This window comes from Seriola aureovittata, chromosome 4 (genome assembly GCF_021018895.1).
Source record: "Seriola aureovittata isolate HTS-2021-v1 ecotype China chromosome 4, ASM2101889v1, whole genome shotgun sequence".
Taxonomy (NCBI): Eukaryota; Metazoa; Chordata; class Actinopteri; order Carangiformes; family Carangidae; genus Seriola; species Seriola aureovittata.
Genome location: NC_079367.1, coordinates 6,175,442 through 6,191,031, shown reverse-complemented (window position 1 = coordinate 6,191,031; position 15,590 = coordinate 6,175,442). Strand labels below are relative to the sequence as shown.

General features: G+C 43.6%; 1 protein-coding gene across 6 annotated transcripts in view; it reads left to right on the top strand.

The window, feature by feature from the left end:
• Window positions 1–438: 438 nt before the first annotated feature.
• The window catches only part of pax3b (paired box 3b), a 26,124-nt gene continuing 10,972 nt past the window's right edge, over window positions 439–15,590 (top strand). For 4 of the 6 annotated variants that reach the window (XM_056374962.1, XM_056374964.1, XM_056374963.1 and 1 more), the window contains exons 1-4: window positions 439–938; window positions 1,519–1,754; window positions 1,973–2,102; window positions 2,448–2,591. In XM_056374962.1, coding sequence (XP_056230937.1) covers window positions 854–938; window positions 1,519–1,754; window positions 1,973–2,102; window positions 2,448–2,591 — 595 coding nt within the window. In that variant the 5' untranslated portion in view covers window positions 439–853. The remainder of the gene's footprint in view (window positions 939–1,518; window positions 1,755–1,972; window positions 2,103–2,447; window positions 2,592–15,590) is intronic. The other 2 variants (XM_056374967.1, XM_056374966.1) reach the window with 1 other exon arrangement.

Here is a 15,590-nt window from a genome sequence, read left to right as displayed (position 1 = left end):
AAATAAAAGATGATTAATTGACAGCAATTTACGTGAAAAAGCTCACACCTTAACCACTATGTGCTTCTGTGCAAAATATTTTGGTGACCTACTATTAATTTATCACATTAACTAAATAATTACGCCTCCCGATCCATCATTTATTTAACTTTTTCCCTCAGTTCATTCGACACATAAACGGATTTTGGGACGTTTTGGTGGTTTAACAGTCACTCGCAGCGACTCCGCCGTAACTCTGGGTTCTGTGAACTGACGCCCCTGCCCCTGTCCGACCAGAACTGTGACAGCGTCCCTGATTGGAGGAAAGTTTTCCGCCTCGGCCAATCACCGCGCCCCGCTGCGTGCCGGGTGTGCGCGCTCGACCAATCACAGCCGGGAGCGCTGACGGGGGGGAGAGAGAAGAGCTCCGCTACTTTTGACGGTCTCCACTCACTTTGAACCGGTGTCAACAAACAACAACAACATTATTTTCGACCTAGCTACAACCGCCCTGGCAACCACACTTCCAACAGCTCAAATTCTGGCTTATAAACCCGAGGAGACTGAGACACTAACACTTCTGAACGTCCAGAAATCTTATTTTCTTCTTTTTTTTTTGTCGTCAAATTTGACTACTCGGAGGGGTTGTGGCCGTCCCGGGACGCTGGTGCTTGGCTGTAGCCCGGCTGCGGCTAACCCTATAACCGAGGCTAACAGAGGCTAACCCTCCAGGAAGCTTCTCCACAGGCGACACGGAGGTTTTTATTTTTGTTTTTAACGGCGTCCTCCTGCTGCAGACCCGGTGTTGGAGCAGCAGCCTCCCCCCCACCCCGTTAGAGGAGGAGATATCAGCAGTCACTGGGGTGGTGGAGGTATGACTGCGTTGGCGGGGTCAATACCCAGGATGATGCGACCCACGCTGGCTCAGAACTACCCCCGCAGTGGCTTCCCACTGGAAGGTAAAGCATCACATTGCCGAAGCAATGCTACCCTGGATGTTGACAGAGGATTTTAGGCTTTTAATGCTAGTTAGTAAAAAGTCACTGCTGCTTTTATACACACACACATAGACCTTTCATTCAGTATTATACAAAACCATCAGCTTAGAAATGCAAACTTTTACAGTTGTAAACAATTACATCTCCCCTTTCTGGTAGCTGAACTGACATATTTAGTAATTTACTCATTATTTTTTATCCCTGCTTTGGTGACTAATTTTACTGTTTTTTTCCCAATAATTTTTGTATAATTTTAGCAACTTTTAGTGAACCTGTTTGCAGCCTGTATGTAATAATATATTTTGTATTTTCATAAATAATTTAAATATTTAAGTAGGCTAATTATGTGAGGTAAAGTGAGGTAGCCTATTGCTTACTGTTTTAATAAAACAAAATATTTATTGTCAGCTATTTTTGTTGCAGAAAAATTAAACTTCATATGTTTTTATTAGTATATTCAGCTCAAGCTTTACTTCTCGTGGTGTTGTGTAGCCTGTATAACTCTGGTGACAGGTCCCTCTCATATTTTGATTAAATGTAGTGTCTACCCCGTTGGGTCAAGGCCGAGTGAACCAGCTCGGAGGAGTTTTCATAAACGGGAGACCTTTGCCTAACCACATCCGACATAAGATCGTGGAGATGGCCCACCATGGCATCAGGCCGTGCGTCATCTCCCGACAGCTCCGGGTCTCCCACGGCTGCGTGTCCAAAATCTTGTGCCGGTACCAGGAGACGGGCTCCATCAGACCCGGGGCCATCGGAGGCAGCAAACCCAAGGTAGGGACCAAGAGAGCAGAGGGGTGATGAAGACTTAAACCTATAAAACCATTATAACCAATATTCTACTTGCAGATTTTAGGATTAATCTTTTCCATGTAGTGAATCAAACACAATAGTAACCTGTTGATTTTCAAGTTATAATAGGCTCTGTATGCATTGTGCCCCAGGGGCCACAACGAAGTGAATAAACACTGCAACTTTTCTGACCTTTGTAGCAGGGAACAACGCCGGACGTAGAGAAGAGAATTGAAGAATACAAGCGGGAAAACCCGGGTATGTTTAGCTGGGAGATTCGGGATAAATTACTGAAGGATGGGATATGTGACCGCAACAACGTGCCTTCAGGTAAAAAAGGGCAGAAATGAATCAAAATGTACATTATTATTATTATTATTATTATTATTATTATTATTATTATTATTATTATTATTATTATTAACTTAATTAACTTAGACCAAAACAGGTTATCATATTAAAAAATAAAGTAATAAAAACTTTCTCAACAAATTTACTATTTCTAATTTTTAATGCTCTTTATTTTCTACTAGTTTAGAGCCAATTAATACTTTTTCTATATCAGTTTTTATATATATTATATATATATAAATATATATATAGCCTATATATAAATATTTATATAATAAAAAAAAAATAAAACTCATTTGTAGTTTTTGACTTTTACTTTTACAGTGAGCTCCATCAGTCGCATCATGCGGAGTAAGTTCGGGGGAAAAGGCGACGAAGAGGAGGATGAAGATGAAATCGAGAAGAAGGAGTTGGAGGACAACGAGCGCAGGGCCAAACACAGCATCGAGGGCATCCTGGGAGACAGATGTGAGTGAACTATCCAAGTTTCTTTGGTTGCTGCACACAAGAAGTTGGCTGCATGTTAACGTTAGCTGGAGTTTATCTTTTTTTCACATCAGTGACACACACACATTAGAGCCCAGCGGAGTCGGGCTTCATCAGGTATTTTTTTATTTAGTGTTCAGCTGCTAAACTGTCTATTTAAGCTGTATCTGCTGGAAGTATTAGTACAGTGAGAGTGGAGACTAAACAGACCATTTATCTGTTTATAATCTGCGGTCTGTGTCATTTCCAGAGAATTAAATTATGGAGGAAAAGCTTTGAAACACTAGTAGGTATCCACACCTCCAACCTGTTGATCGCTTTTGAGCAGAGATTAAAGCAGAATGGTTTTATTCAGTCTTAGAAGGAGCCTGCACGTGAAGTTTTAGCATGCTGTAAAGTTGTTGGATGGGGGTGGGGGGGTGTGTGGGGGTGTGATGGGGAGAGAGAGAGAGTGTGTGTGTGTGTGTGTGTCGTCCTTTGTGAGGAATTCTTTATCGACCATATCTCTCCTGCTAATGCTTTTCCCATGAGGCCATACCGTAAATCAAGCAGCAGGTGATGGCTCTGTGCGGGAAAGGGTAGAGTGTGTGTGTGTGTGTTTGTGTGTGGGTGTGGGTATGGGTGTGTGTGTGTGTGTGTTCAGCAGTGGTTTAAAAGCAGTTTGGTTGAATAGCCATGTTACAGCAAGTCTGCAAAAAAATGATGCACGTATTTTAAAAGCCATATTAAAAATACAAGTTCGTCCACACCATTAAAAATTCATCCGCCATATTTAAGTGTAAAGCCTAAATAACTGAGGCCGTGAAAACATAGTTCACGTCACTCTTTGGGTGTTTGTTTATAGTTTGATCATTATTTTATGCAACAAATCAATTTTTATTAGTGTTTCAGGCGGTGATGTCCACTGTAAAAAGTGACCACCTGTACAAGCTGTTCAGTCTCACGTTTATGAAACAAGTGAAAATTAAAAACTGCTTAGATAAGTTGTTTTCAATGCAGTTTAGTTTGTTTTTAAAACAGGGACGAATCAAGTTTTTTAGATTTGAAATAAGTGTATTCATATATAAAATATTTTAAAAAATATATTCTCTGTTATACAGATTGATATTTTACAGTGTAGGGCCAACGCAAACTTTCTGGTGAAAGCTTTATGAATTAAGAGTCACAGGCCAGAAAATTAAAACATATTTTCTTCATTTCCCTTCAATGGACAGTTTCACAGACAGGAGCCTATAATTGGAGATTTGTGAGCGGTTTCGGGCTCATTGCTCTGCAGATACATTAAACCTAATTAGACCCATTTTGAACGTCAGTCACGCTCAACTTACTCGTTTCATTCTGCTGCTATACTTTCCAAATAACCTGAGTAACAACAGTCGCGTCACCGGTGAGTTTGACGCCAGAAACCAAACTGTGCTGATAATGTGCATGTCATCTCCTTTATTTATTTATTTTTTTTTTTTTTTTACTGGATGAAATTAATTTAAATGTTTTTTCTTCTCGCTCGAGAAATAGTTTATTATACTTTTAAGTCTAGTTCAGTTAAATTGAATGGGGCAAGGCTAATTCCTGGATGCTCAGTCTAACTTTAAAACTATAACTAATGTAAATGTATTATTGCCCACACTTAATAAGATAGTCAATTAATAAGATAGCACTATGCGTCCACCAAAGCATCAAATGAGTTTTCCAGCCCCCCCCCCCTTTTTTTTTTAAAAAACACTTTAAGCAGCTAGATGTCAACATGTGTCCCATCATGCCCCATCATGTCCCTGTAGGAACTCTCTTCGTCTCCGCATCAGTAAAATAGTGGGAGGGGAGATAAAGGACCGATCTGAGGAGACAAAATGTCCCCCAGATGAGTTGATCAAACATTTGTTCAACGGTTTCCATCTCCTCACAAAGACACGCCTCGCGCGCACAACGGGACGCTCAAGGATGAACTTGGGAGACAAAGGCGCGAGAGTCTATTTGGGGCTCACGCTTGGGCTGCGCGCGGACAAAAGGGCCAGCTTGGAAACAGCTTTGGGCCGCCGCTGATAGAAGAAGAAGAAGAAGAAGAAGAAGAAGAAGAAGAAGGCAGGCCTGTTTATAATTCAGCCCGGAGAAAAGAGAAGGGGAGAGGTAGAGGCTTCTCCACAGAAAAGCCCGACAAAACACATTATGAGGCCGCAATGAAGGATGAATTATTCAGGGAGCGCTCCGGCACCGTTCACCGAGAGAAAATGGCCGTTTTCACCTACAAAATGTTTCCTTTTGGGGTCGGCCAAAGAACGCGACTGCCATTCAGAATGACAATGGAGGCCTCTGAAATCCACTCACGTATTGCCCAAGGATGCGTGCTCGCCCCCCGCGTATGTGTACGCGCAGAAAAAATGTGCATGAAACGCTCAACCTCGCTTTAAGATGCGTAAAAGTTACAAATATGCGCATGGTTCAAGAGTGCCCACACATGTTTGTGAGGAAGGGAAAGTCCCAAAAAAACATAAAAGTGACAAGTCAATAAGAAAGTTTTAAGGTTGCCAACATAAGCTATAATTTAAATAATAATATGTGATATAAAAAGAGTTATACATACTGAGTTGGTTCTTCTGACGTCAGTAAACTGGAGGTCATTTTCTTTCTCTCCTTTTACTGCTTTAAAATGGAAAAAGCAACATTGTCCGATTGAGCAGCATTTGATGAAGTTTAATGGCCGTGTTTGTCATAATATTCCGACTGTAATTGGTCAACAAAACTGTAAGTGGCCTTTTCCGGCTTGAAGGATGGCGGTAATAACACAGTGCCATCTCCAGCCTGTAACTCACGCTCCATTATTGATTCTTTGATGAGTCCCGCGGCCTTGCCCCCTCGAACATTAATAATGTCTTCTAAATGATGTCGATATTGTGCTATGTCACATTTAATGACGGAGGGAGTGTATTAAAGAGTGTTTTTGGTGAATGGGGACCAATGTTCTCCCCGGAGAGCCCCGGTCTGGCCCGGAGCGCAGCTTCACAATGGGGGCCCCGGCCACCCGTCCTGCGCTGCGCACAACTCCGAAAACTCATCCCCCCCTCCCCTGCTCCTCCTCCTCCACCACTTGCTCCCCAAATCTCTTCAAGCAGATTAAATCGACTCTTTTATTTCATCTCACTTTCATCTGGAGAGCAACACCGCCCCTCTCCCTCTGTTTCCTATTCTTCCTCTCTGTTTCTCTCAGCCTGCGGCGCACAGCTCGTTTAATATCTGGGCCGCATCCTCCGGAGCGCACAAAGGAAAGTCAGTCCAATTCCGCAAAGTTTCTAATTAAGTTTATTATTAACCTTCTGCGTGTTGATTAGAAATATATTATGATACATTTCCAGCATGTCCCGCCTATTAAAAAAAAAGAGCATATATAATATTTTACACCTTTATCTTTATAGTTGTGAAGGTGTCTGCTCTGGAACAAGGCATTACTTGCTGTAACTTTTCAATACAAGATATCTCCAGTTGATAGATCCTGTCAGCAAATGAATTAACACCAAACTATCAAAACAACACCAGCACATTTGATACGTTATCAGATGAATAATACAATATTGCAAACCAAAGTTTCAGCCCTGTTTTTTATTACCTGTTGCTGACTTTTCTGATTAGTCACAGCTTTTTTTTGAACGGTGGCTTTAGAGCATTAAGGTTTGCAGTTATGTGGTCAACAGTGAGAGTTCATGGGATTTTTAAAAAGTCATGTGAACGAGACTGTTGTCCAGTTAATTGAATATTGAATGACTTAAGTAATAATGCAAGGCTTATTTTTTGACATGTAAATTAAACCACATTCTCTCCCAAATCCCAGCGCAATAAGTAAATATAAGTTAAAACAAAAAGAAATCCATACTCAAAAATCCCCACCCCTCTCCACTTTCTGTGAAATATTTATATATTTGGCAGTGAAGTTGGCCCTCTAGGCCCGTTGCTGGGCCGTACCAAACTCCCAGCGTCATAGTAATTAACCCTGGAGACAAAGTTAATGATTAAAACAGTCACGGTGTCCCTGCCTCCCTGCCTCCCTCTCTCCCTCCCTCCTGCCTCACATTTTCACAGTATATCTTTTAGAGTCCATACTTCGTTAGGTGAAATTAACCAGATAATACAGAGGAGCCTTGTTGAGGGCCGATACATTTCCATTTAGGCCAGCCACGTGTGCGCGCGCAGACACACACACACACACACACACACACACACACACACACACACACACGCACACACACACACATTCCACTCTGCAATACAAACAGTCAAAGGGATAACTTTATTTGGTGAAAGGGGATCCTGGAAAGGGCTAATTGAATAAGCCCGGGATCTTTGAAAAACCCCTACCATGGTGAGCGCAGTCATCATGTCATAATTAGGTTTATTGAGGTGCATTCCTTCAATCTGCCTCCATTCTCCGGGGCTCATTGTATCCAGGGCCCGGGCCAATGGCCGGGGGACAAAAGGGAACCGTGAGCAGACAATACATGAAAGAGCCATAAAGATTTAGTTGGCTTTGTCACAGAAACGGAGCAGGACTTTGTTTGTGTAAATAATGCGAGTGAATGAAGAACTTGAGGCTTCTCTGCCACTCGGGGTGAAGGATGGCGTGCTGCAAATGTAATATGTGGGCACACACTGGATCGGTGCCAGGAGTGGCGGAGGAAGAGGAGGAGGAGGAGGAGGAGGAAGAGAGAGGATTGAGGGCGGAGGAGTGAGAGGAAGAAGCGAGGGGAGGCAGAGAATGGCCGGAGAGCACAGGAGGTGCAGTGTGTTTAGTGGGATGATGGTTGTTTGCAGAGGCTTTTGAGCTGAGACTGACTTTTCACATTAACTTTTGTACTTCGTCTTTTATCTGTGAAACTGTGAAAACCGTTTTTTCCAAGAAAAAAATATTTGAAACTGACATTTCGCATAATTTCCAGTTGCCCATCATTACATGTTTTTGCATGCTGAAAAGAAGCTCAATTGTTTTGCCTTGCTTTCTTTACTTTATATCGCATTTAATCAATTGGTTGATCGAAGGAAAAACAGGGAATATTAGTAATGGATTAATAATCTTTAGGATCTGGTGCTTTTATACGTCTAAATCTTTGGGTTTTGCTTGTTGTAGGCCGAACAATGACGTGAATAATCACGAAAATAATCAGCAGACAGACTGATAATGAAAATAACTGTTAGCTGCAGCCCCCCAATAGCTTCTGTCTCATTAGATCTGACAAAGACAGAACCAATAAGCTCTCGATGGATCCTATAATAGCTATTGGCTATTACTGGCCTAAGCAAGAGGGCTCTGTCTGTCCGTTGAAAGAATGAATGTATCGCTCAGTGAGTCTCTGGGCACAAGGGCAAAGGGGGACACGAGGGCCAAGTGGTGAGCACCAAATCACTCTCCTCTACCCTGGGGCTCTCTCTGTCTCTCTGTCCCCTCGCCCCTCGTCCCGCACTCCTCCCTCTCTCGTGAGTTTTTTCTAATAAGCCCATGCATGATGACTATTCAAGCATGAAAACATAGTTATCTGCAAATGAATGGCTGCTCTATGCTTCATTAAAGCCTCTTTTTCCTTTCACACTCTTATTGTGACCCTCTGATATCAATTCAAAGGGCAATTAATGAATGCACACCAACTTTGAAGTCAGGGTGATTTCTGAGAGGGAGGGGGGCTTGTCTGTCTGTGTGTGTGTGTGTGTGTGTGTGTGTGTGTGTGTGTATGGTGGAGGGGGCAGGGGGTATTTGGGGTATTCCCCCTTCAAGACCCGCGGTAGCGCCCCAGCCTTCACCCGTGATGGACTAGTCACATTGAGCTGGGAGTGAGCGAGCCCCAAAGACGGTTTGAAGGGAGTGAAAGAGTGAAAAGGCCCAGCGAAGGTCAAGTAGAATGGCTCGCCTTAGAATAAGGCCCCTCTTTATCTGCTGCAAGTATGCACTATAGGCACAACAGCTGGGGGGGGGGGGGAGAGGGGGGGGAGAGGTTGTTTTTTAATGTGCATGAGTGTGTTTGTGTGCGTTTCTGAGAAAGTAAGGAAGAATTGTCCGTGAGTGTGAGTGAGTGTGAGTGTGTTTTCCTCTCATATATTTGTCCGAGTGTTTGGGAGCATGATAGGTTTTAATGTCTGTGTTCGTCATTGTCTGAGCACTGGGGTTAGGGTCGAGTGTCAAAGTTTGCGGAGGCCAGCCGGAGGCCAGTAAACGCAGCATCTACGCTGCTGACGGGGAGAGGGGGGGGGGCGGACAGGCAGCTGTCAATCAGCTGACTGATGAAGCTTGACTTTCTTTTAGAGCTTTGTTAACTAATTAGACCAGAAGCTTTTGTGTCGCATCAGGAAAGAGGCTTAAAATGTGTGTTTACGCTGTAGTCATGTGGGAATATCTTTTGTAATCTGCACACTCTCTAACCTGAAGGTATCACGCAGGAGTACAATCGTGTGGTTTCTAACAGATTCCCGTTTTGGTCTTCAAGCGTTACAACGTGAGCTACACAATACACTGTGCGATGAAAATTAATTTTGTTCAGTTTTTTTTTCTTTCTTTTTTTTTGAATGAATGAATGTACGACTCTGTAAAACCTGATTACAGGTATTTCCTTGTTCAAATAGGGATTCACTGCCAAACCAGGAGTTCCTCATTCATATTTACCATCTGAAAGCTGAGGTAGAAAGTTGGAAACTCAGATCTGCCCTCACCCATGTAACATGAATGCAGCATTATACATTACATTACTGCTATTCTAAAGGTCTCAATAGAGCTTGTTAAACTTGCATTTTTAATGGAAAGAAAAATCTTAAATTAAAATGCAACGGATCCGATTCCTTACTTTTCAATTACTTACTTTGTTTGAGAATAACTTCATTATTAAATATTAAACAAAGACAAAACAGAAGTTCTTATAATTGGTACAGATGCACAGAGGGAGGTAATTTTAATCAGGTTTGGAAATCTGGCTCTACAGATTAAAAAAAACAAAAAACCTGGGTGTTATCCTTCACTCTGAACTCAACTTTGTTAGTCACATCAGCAACATGACGGGTTTTTATCATTTAAAAGTCAGACCTTGGCTTTCCTCAGAAGATGCTAATAAACTGACTCATGCTGTTGTATTTTCACGCTCAGATTACTGTAATGCGCTCCGCACTGGTTTACCAAAAAAACAAAAACAAACAATGATCGACAGCAGAGATTCTGCAGCAAGAGTCTTAACCAAGACTAGGAAAAGAGAACAAATTACACCAGTGTTATTGCACTGGCTACCTGTAACATACCTGATAGATTTTAAAATTAAAATTCAATCGTTTTTAAAGCCAAAAACAGCTAAGCGTCTTCATATCTTTTCAGATTGCCAGAGTGTGATCCAATCCGTTCGCTTAGGTCACTTAACGCTGGCAAAAAGTTTGGATCATACTCCCACCACATATTAGACAACCAACCGCTGTTAATATGTTCAAGAAGCGGCTCAAATCTTATTTTTATGGTCCTGCTTTTAATTTATTACACCTTTATTTCAGATTTCTTTTATATTGCTTCATTATTTTTGTATCTTACAATAGCTTCTACTACGAGCACTTGTTTTTACTACCAGTATCTGCTCTTTTATCCCTCTGGGTTCTTATATATCTTAATTTTTTCAGGTTATTATTGATTTATAGTCTGTTATTGCTATTTTTAATTATTTGTTTTGTTTTAATCAACTTCATTGAGCTGCATTTTATGTTATGGAAGGGGGCTATATAAATAAAGTTTATTATCATTATTATTAACATTAAGGAGAAAGTACTTCACAGACGGATACTGTAGTTTCTGCTTCTTAAAAGAAATTCACATCAGTTCATGTGGGAGATTAATAGCTGCGGCAGTCAGTAGCAGCAGCCTGACAGTGGGGTGAAGAAGATGAAGCTGTCAGACTTCCTCCCTGTCAGCAAAAAAAAAAACTGAGAGCGACAGTGAACCTGCTCACAGCTCACCTTGTTGGATCTCAACCAGTTCCCCCACTGACTGGAGCTGTGAGTTAAAAGACAGAGAAGAAGTGGAGGGTCACAGGGCTGCGGAGGCTCACTCTCCCTCAGCGCTACACAGGAAACAGGATTAGAAACACATTTAGCTACAAATGACAGGTAATCATTTCCTGCTTTGCCCCCGACATCCCCAACAACTCTCATGGTTCTCCGCCGACTGCGCCGGACGCCTTCGTACTTCTTGTCAGGTCTTTTTTGTGTTTTGCACCGTAACAAGGCTGTGATTAATGACAGTTTGCTCTTGTGTGGCGACGTACATAATTTTTTTGTATTTTCACAGACATGCAGACACACACACACACACACACACACACACACACACACACACACACACACACACACACACACACACACACACAAGTACAGCTCTGGCACACTCTCATATACAGGGCAGCTGTGAAGGTTGAAACTCCTCCTTAGCAAGTCAAGTGGGTTCACCCTCTGTCCCCTCCCTCCCTCACACACACTCACACACACTCACTCACACACACACACACACACACACACACACACACACACACACACACACACACAAATCCACATACACTCACACACACACACCATCTTTTTCTTAACCCACCAGAAAGAGTCGCAGATGGGTCCATAAGCTGTCAGTAAAGCCATTATTCGGCCCAGCATCTGCCTGCCTTGACTTCTATATACTGTTTAATGCAGTCGGCCAGTCACTTAGTCCCCCGGCTCCTGAATAGGAGCAGCATGGTCGGCCCGCCCAAATAAATGCTGCGTTTGTCTCCTCTGCCTTTTGTTTTGTGTTTTTTGAGAGGGGTAGGTGGAGAGAAAGGGGAGGGGAGGGAGGGGGGCAATGTGTCAGAGCCTCAATTTACCCTCACTATTAACCAAAGCTTCAGAAGAGTTACTGGGATGTCCGAAGAGGGGTGTAAATAGTCCACATATGGTCAGTCAATTCCCCCATGTCCCAAAATCCAAGTTTTGTCACATCCCCTTTCTCTCACTCTCTCCGGCTCTCACGCACACATGCATACATGCTCAATGCGTACTGTCTCATGTCTCAGTGGACATATTTAAGCTTTTGTGTCCCCATCCCAACACCCGACCCCCCCCACCCCCCCCACCCACCCACCCCTCCTCCAAAAATCTGCAATGCTGAAGTCTTTCCAACAGTCTGTTTCAGCTGAATCCCTCTCCTCGTTTTTCTCTTTCCTGGGATGGCGTTGCACGGCGGGAGCCATTTTGGGCTTTCTTGGCTCCGGAGAGGTTGTTTTGGCTTGCAGTCCCGTGCACTGTGTGCCTCTCAGGGCTTCAGTTTGGTTAAATTAAACAGTTTTCCTTTCTCCTCTAACCCCTTCCACCCACCCCCTCCAACTGCTCGTCTCTTATTTTGCAGCTTAATGCTCCTCGGCTCCCGGGCGATCTTGCGGAGGCTGCTTTTCCAGGCCTTCTCCTGCTCAGATAATTTTACCCTTTTAAGGCTCATATTTTCTCATATTTCGATGAACTGACAAGAGCCAGGACCACGTCTGCAACCCCCCGCTCCTCTAAGCTGAGGTGGAGCAAAAGTATACAGAGAGTAGTCAAGTGTTTACAGGGGCTATAAATACAGCATTTTAAGATATAGCATATGTATACAGGCAGGGAGCGATATGAGGGTTAGAGTGGATAATTTGATTGGCTAAGGCTATTTGACGGTGCCAAATCGATGTGATCAGATCTTAGGGATAGCGAGGCGATGACGGCAAACAGGGCACTCTGAAACCACAGGTTTACAAGGCTGGAAAAAATCCGGGAAGCAAGGGGGAAAGGTTTCACCCTCATCTCTCCATCTACTCTTCCCTCTCCTCCTCTCTGTGTCAGTGAGAGAGCTAATATATCCTGATGCTGATTTGGCATCATATTTCATTATATTTCAACGTGTGTGTTTGTGTGTGTGTGTGTGTGTGTGTGTGTGTGTGTGTGTGTGTGTGTGTGTGCTTCACCACACTTAGGGGCATGTGAGCAGGTTGATAGATGTTAAACTGGAGGCGCCTCAGGGCTTTAAAATGTAGAATCGGGGAAACCCAGCGCCGTGTACATGTGTGTAGAAGGTCATGTGCTTGGAGGACTGCAGGCTTTGGGTGTGTGTGTGTGTTTTTATGTGTTTATTAGCTCTACAGTGAAGCTGTGAGGAGTAGTGAGCTCCAGGGGTGACTGGGTAGCTGCCACCAAAACACCCCAGACGCCAATCCCATGAATCTTCATCACCTGCCACTTTAAATTGAAAGGAATAATATTGTAGAATCTAAAGCATCCAGTTGATGCTTAATCGAATGAAAAGTTTTTTAAGTTACAGAAATCCAAGCTTTGCTGCGTCCTTAACAAACAAACACACACACACACAAACAGCAAGTTCCTGCAGTTCCCTAATTGCTGACTGTCAGATGAACTGTCAGGATGTCAGACAAACTGTTATCCATCAGGAGCTGCATTTACCACCTGAGAGTCACAGTGAAAGTTACTTTTAGCGGATAGCTTACATGTAGCATGTTGCTCGTCATTTCTTTATTTGAATTTTGCCATAAACTAAAGTTATACTGTATTTATTAGCAGTTTAACGTTTAATAGATTTTCATCCAGATCTGATGTCTACATATATATTATCATTGAAACTGGACACTGATCATTTATCGGCTTCCTGTGGCGAGAACGAATGGGAAATCGTTTTTTATTAGAAAGTGAGGTTTGTGTTCACTTTCGTGTGAAAGTGTTCAAAGTGTTACTGTTCAAACTTTTAAATCTTTTAGAGGAAGTAAGGAGAGAGGACGCACGTACGTCCTTCCACCTTAACTAGTGTCCGCGCATAAAGGGCGCACAAACCGTGGATGTCGTACGCCTCTACCAACAACAACAACAACGAAAACCAACACAGATGCCCAGACAGACTATCCCCTCGGGTACATTTACATCCACAACAACAGCCCCTGTTGCCCCTCTGCACTGCCTTTCCCACCCCCTCAGGTGCTCTTACAGTTCCCTCTGGAGGAAGGGGGTGTTTTTTTTTTTTTTTTTTGGGAGGGGGTAGAATGCCCCCCGGCTGTGCCCCCATCTATCCCTACCCCCCCCCCAAGCCCTCTGCGGAGCCTCTTTATGCCCCCACCTCCCCTCCCTCCCTTCTCAGCTCCCCCATGGGGCAGGTGACAGCCCTCCACTGTGAAGGGCCGAGGGAGCCATGACGGATTCCACAGATGGAGCGTGGAAATCGCCGGCAAAGACCTCAGCTCTGTGGAGCAACAAAGAGCCGAGAGTCAGAGAGAGAAATATGGGTGGAAAAGAGAGAGATGGGGAGAAGGGAGACAAAGAGAGGCTGCGAGAGAGAGAGAGAGAGGGTGAGGAGGAGGGAGAATGAGAGAGAGAGAAGAGGGAGGAGAAGGTGGTGCTTGTTTAAGGAGGGTGGTGTGCCGAAGCGCAAAAAAAAAAAGTGTGTTTGTTGGGGCGAAGTAGGAGTTTGAAGTGAAAAATGTGCAAGTCTGACGTTTTATAAACGCTGGTAGCCATTTTTCTATCACCTCCTGCTTCACACGTCAGCTGCGCGACGAGCGTTTACTTTCATGGGATCATCGTATCGCCCTGAACTGACCGAGCTTCCCCACAGACGTCGTTATCGTTACATTCCATCGTCTTATCTCCTTGTATCTTAACATAAAGCGATGTAGCAATCCGACCGAGCGGACCGAGACAAATGAGCCCGCTCGAGTTCTCCGCGAAGCATCTAAAAAAAACTAAAAAAAAAAAATCAGGATTTTATCACGACCAGACTCCCGAGACTTCAGAGGTGCCACTCTGTCGCTTCCTTTGAAAAGTTCTGGAAACCCTGGTAGCAGTCATAACCGATAGGTAATTCCAAAGTGATTAAGGATTTTCCCGGCCGCCTCAGCTTTCCCAGGGCCCAAATCCCTGTGAAATGCTGAGGAACGTGCATGCTGCTAAAGTCGCAGGGGGAGCGAGAAAGCATTCCTCGCAGCCCTCCTCCATGCAGGAACTGGAGGGGGAGGCTACAAAAGGCCTCATCTCTTGTTTTTCAGCCATCCTGTCCAAAACTCCAAAGCCCCACACTCCACACCCCGAATTCCTTCCCCACCGTCTAAAACACAAAAACTCCTGCAATCCCACTAGTCGTATAAAATGTTGTGTGTTGGTTATTCGCTCCGTGGCCTGCAAAGCCGCAGAGGTTTTTTTTTTTTTTTGTCACTTGCGGGTTTTTGTAGTCTGTGATGAAGTAACAGCTTCGAGAATCAGTTTTCCCTGATCTGTTTTTTTGTGCGGGGATGTGTGCGTCCTTCATTCCTCTTAAAACTCTGAACTCACACACAGGTTGATTAAGAGCTAGCAATCTACCAGTGCAAAATTGCAGCAGAGGCTTAAGGCAATGTCTCCATTCCTCTCACTCCCCCTTTGAAAATATTTTACTTATTGCCTACCTCATGCTTGAATGTTTCTTTACCAATTTGCTCCTAATGCATGTTAAGTTGACTCCCACTGCTATTGGTGTTGCGAGGAGAAAATCGCCGAAGGGGGAGAGAGGATCAGTTTCACATGAGGGGCCCTGAGCTATTCGGATTCTCTTGTATTTTATTGTTGCTTGCGAGGGGGAACTAATACAGTGTTGCACACAAAACTTCCCCCAATGCTGAGGGGGAATTAATTAAGTGTAACACAAAAAGTGGGCGCTTTGGCCTTGGTGAACTTAGAAGGGAGCCAATGGGGTGTTTGAAGTGCTGAGTTAAAAAACCGAGCTGCTGGTTTATAGAACGTGGAGCACAATGGTGTTAATACTGATCTGAGAGCGAGATGAAAAGTGGAAACACAAAAGCTGTCGGGACTCATGATATCACCGAGGCTCAGCCAGGCTGAAGATCGCACAGGTCAAAAATAGATATAAGTTATATATTTCTCAAAATTGAGGGTATTGATTCAGTTACTATTGAAGGATTAGCTGCTTTAATCGATCAGAAAATTAAT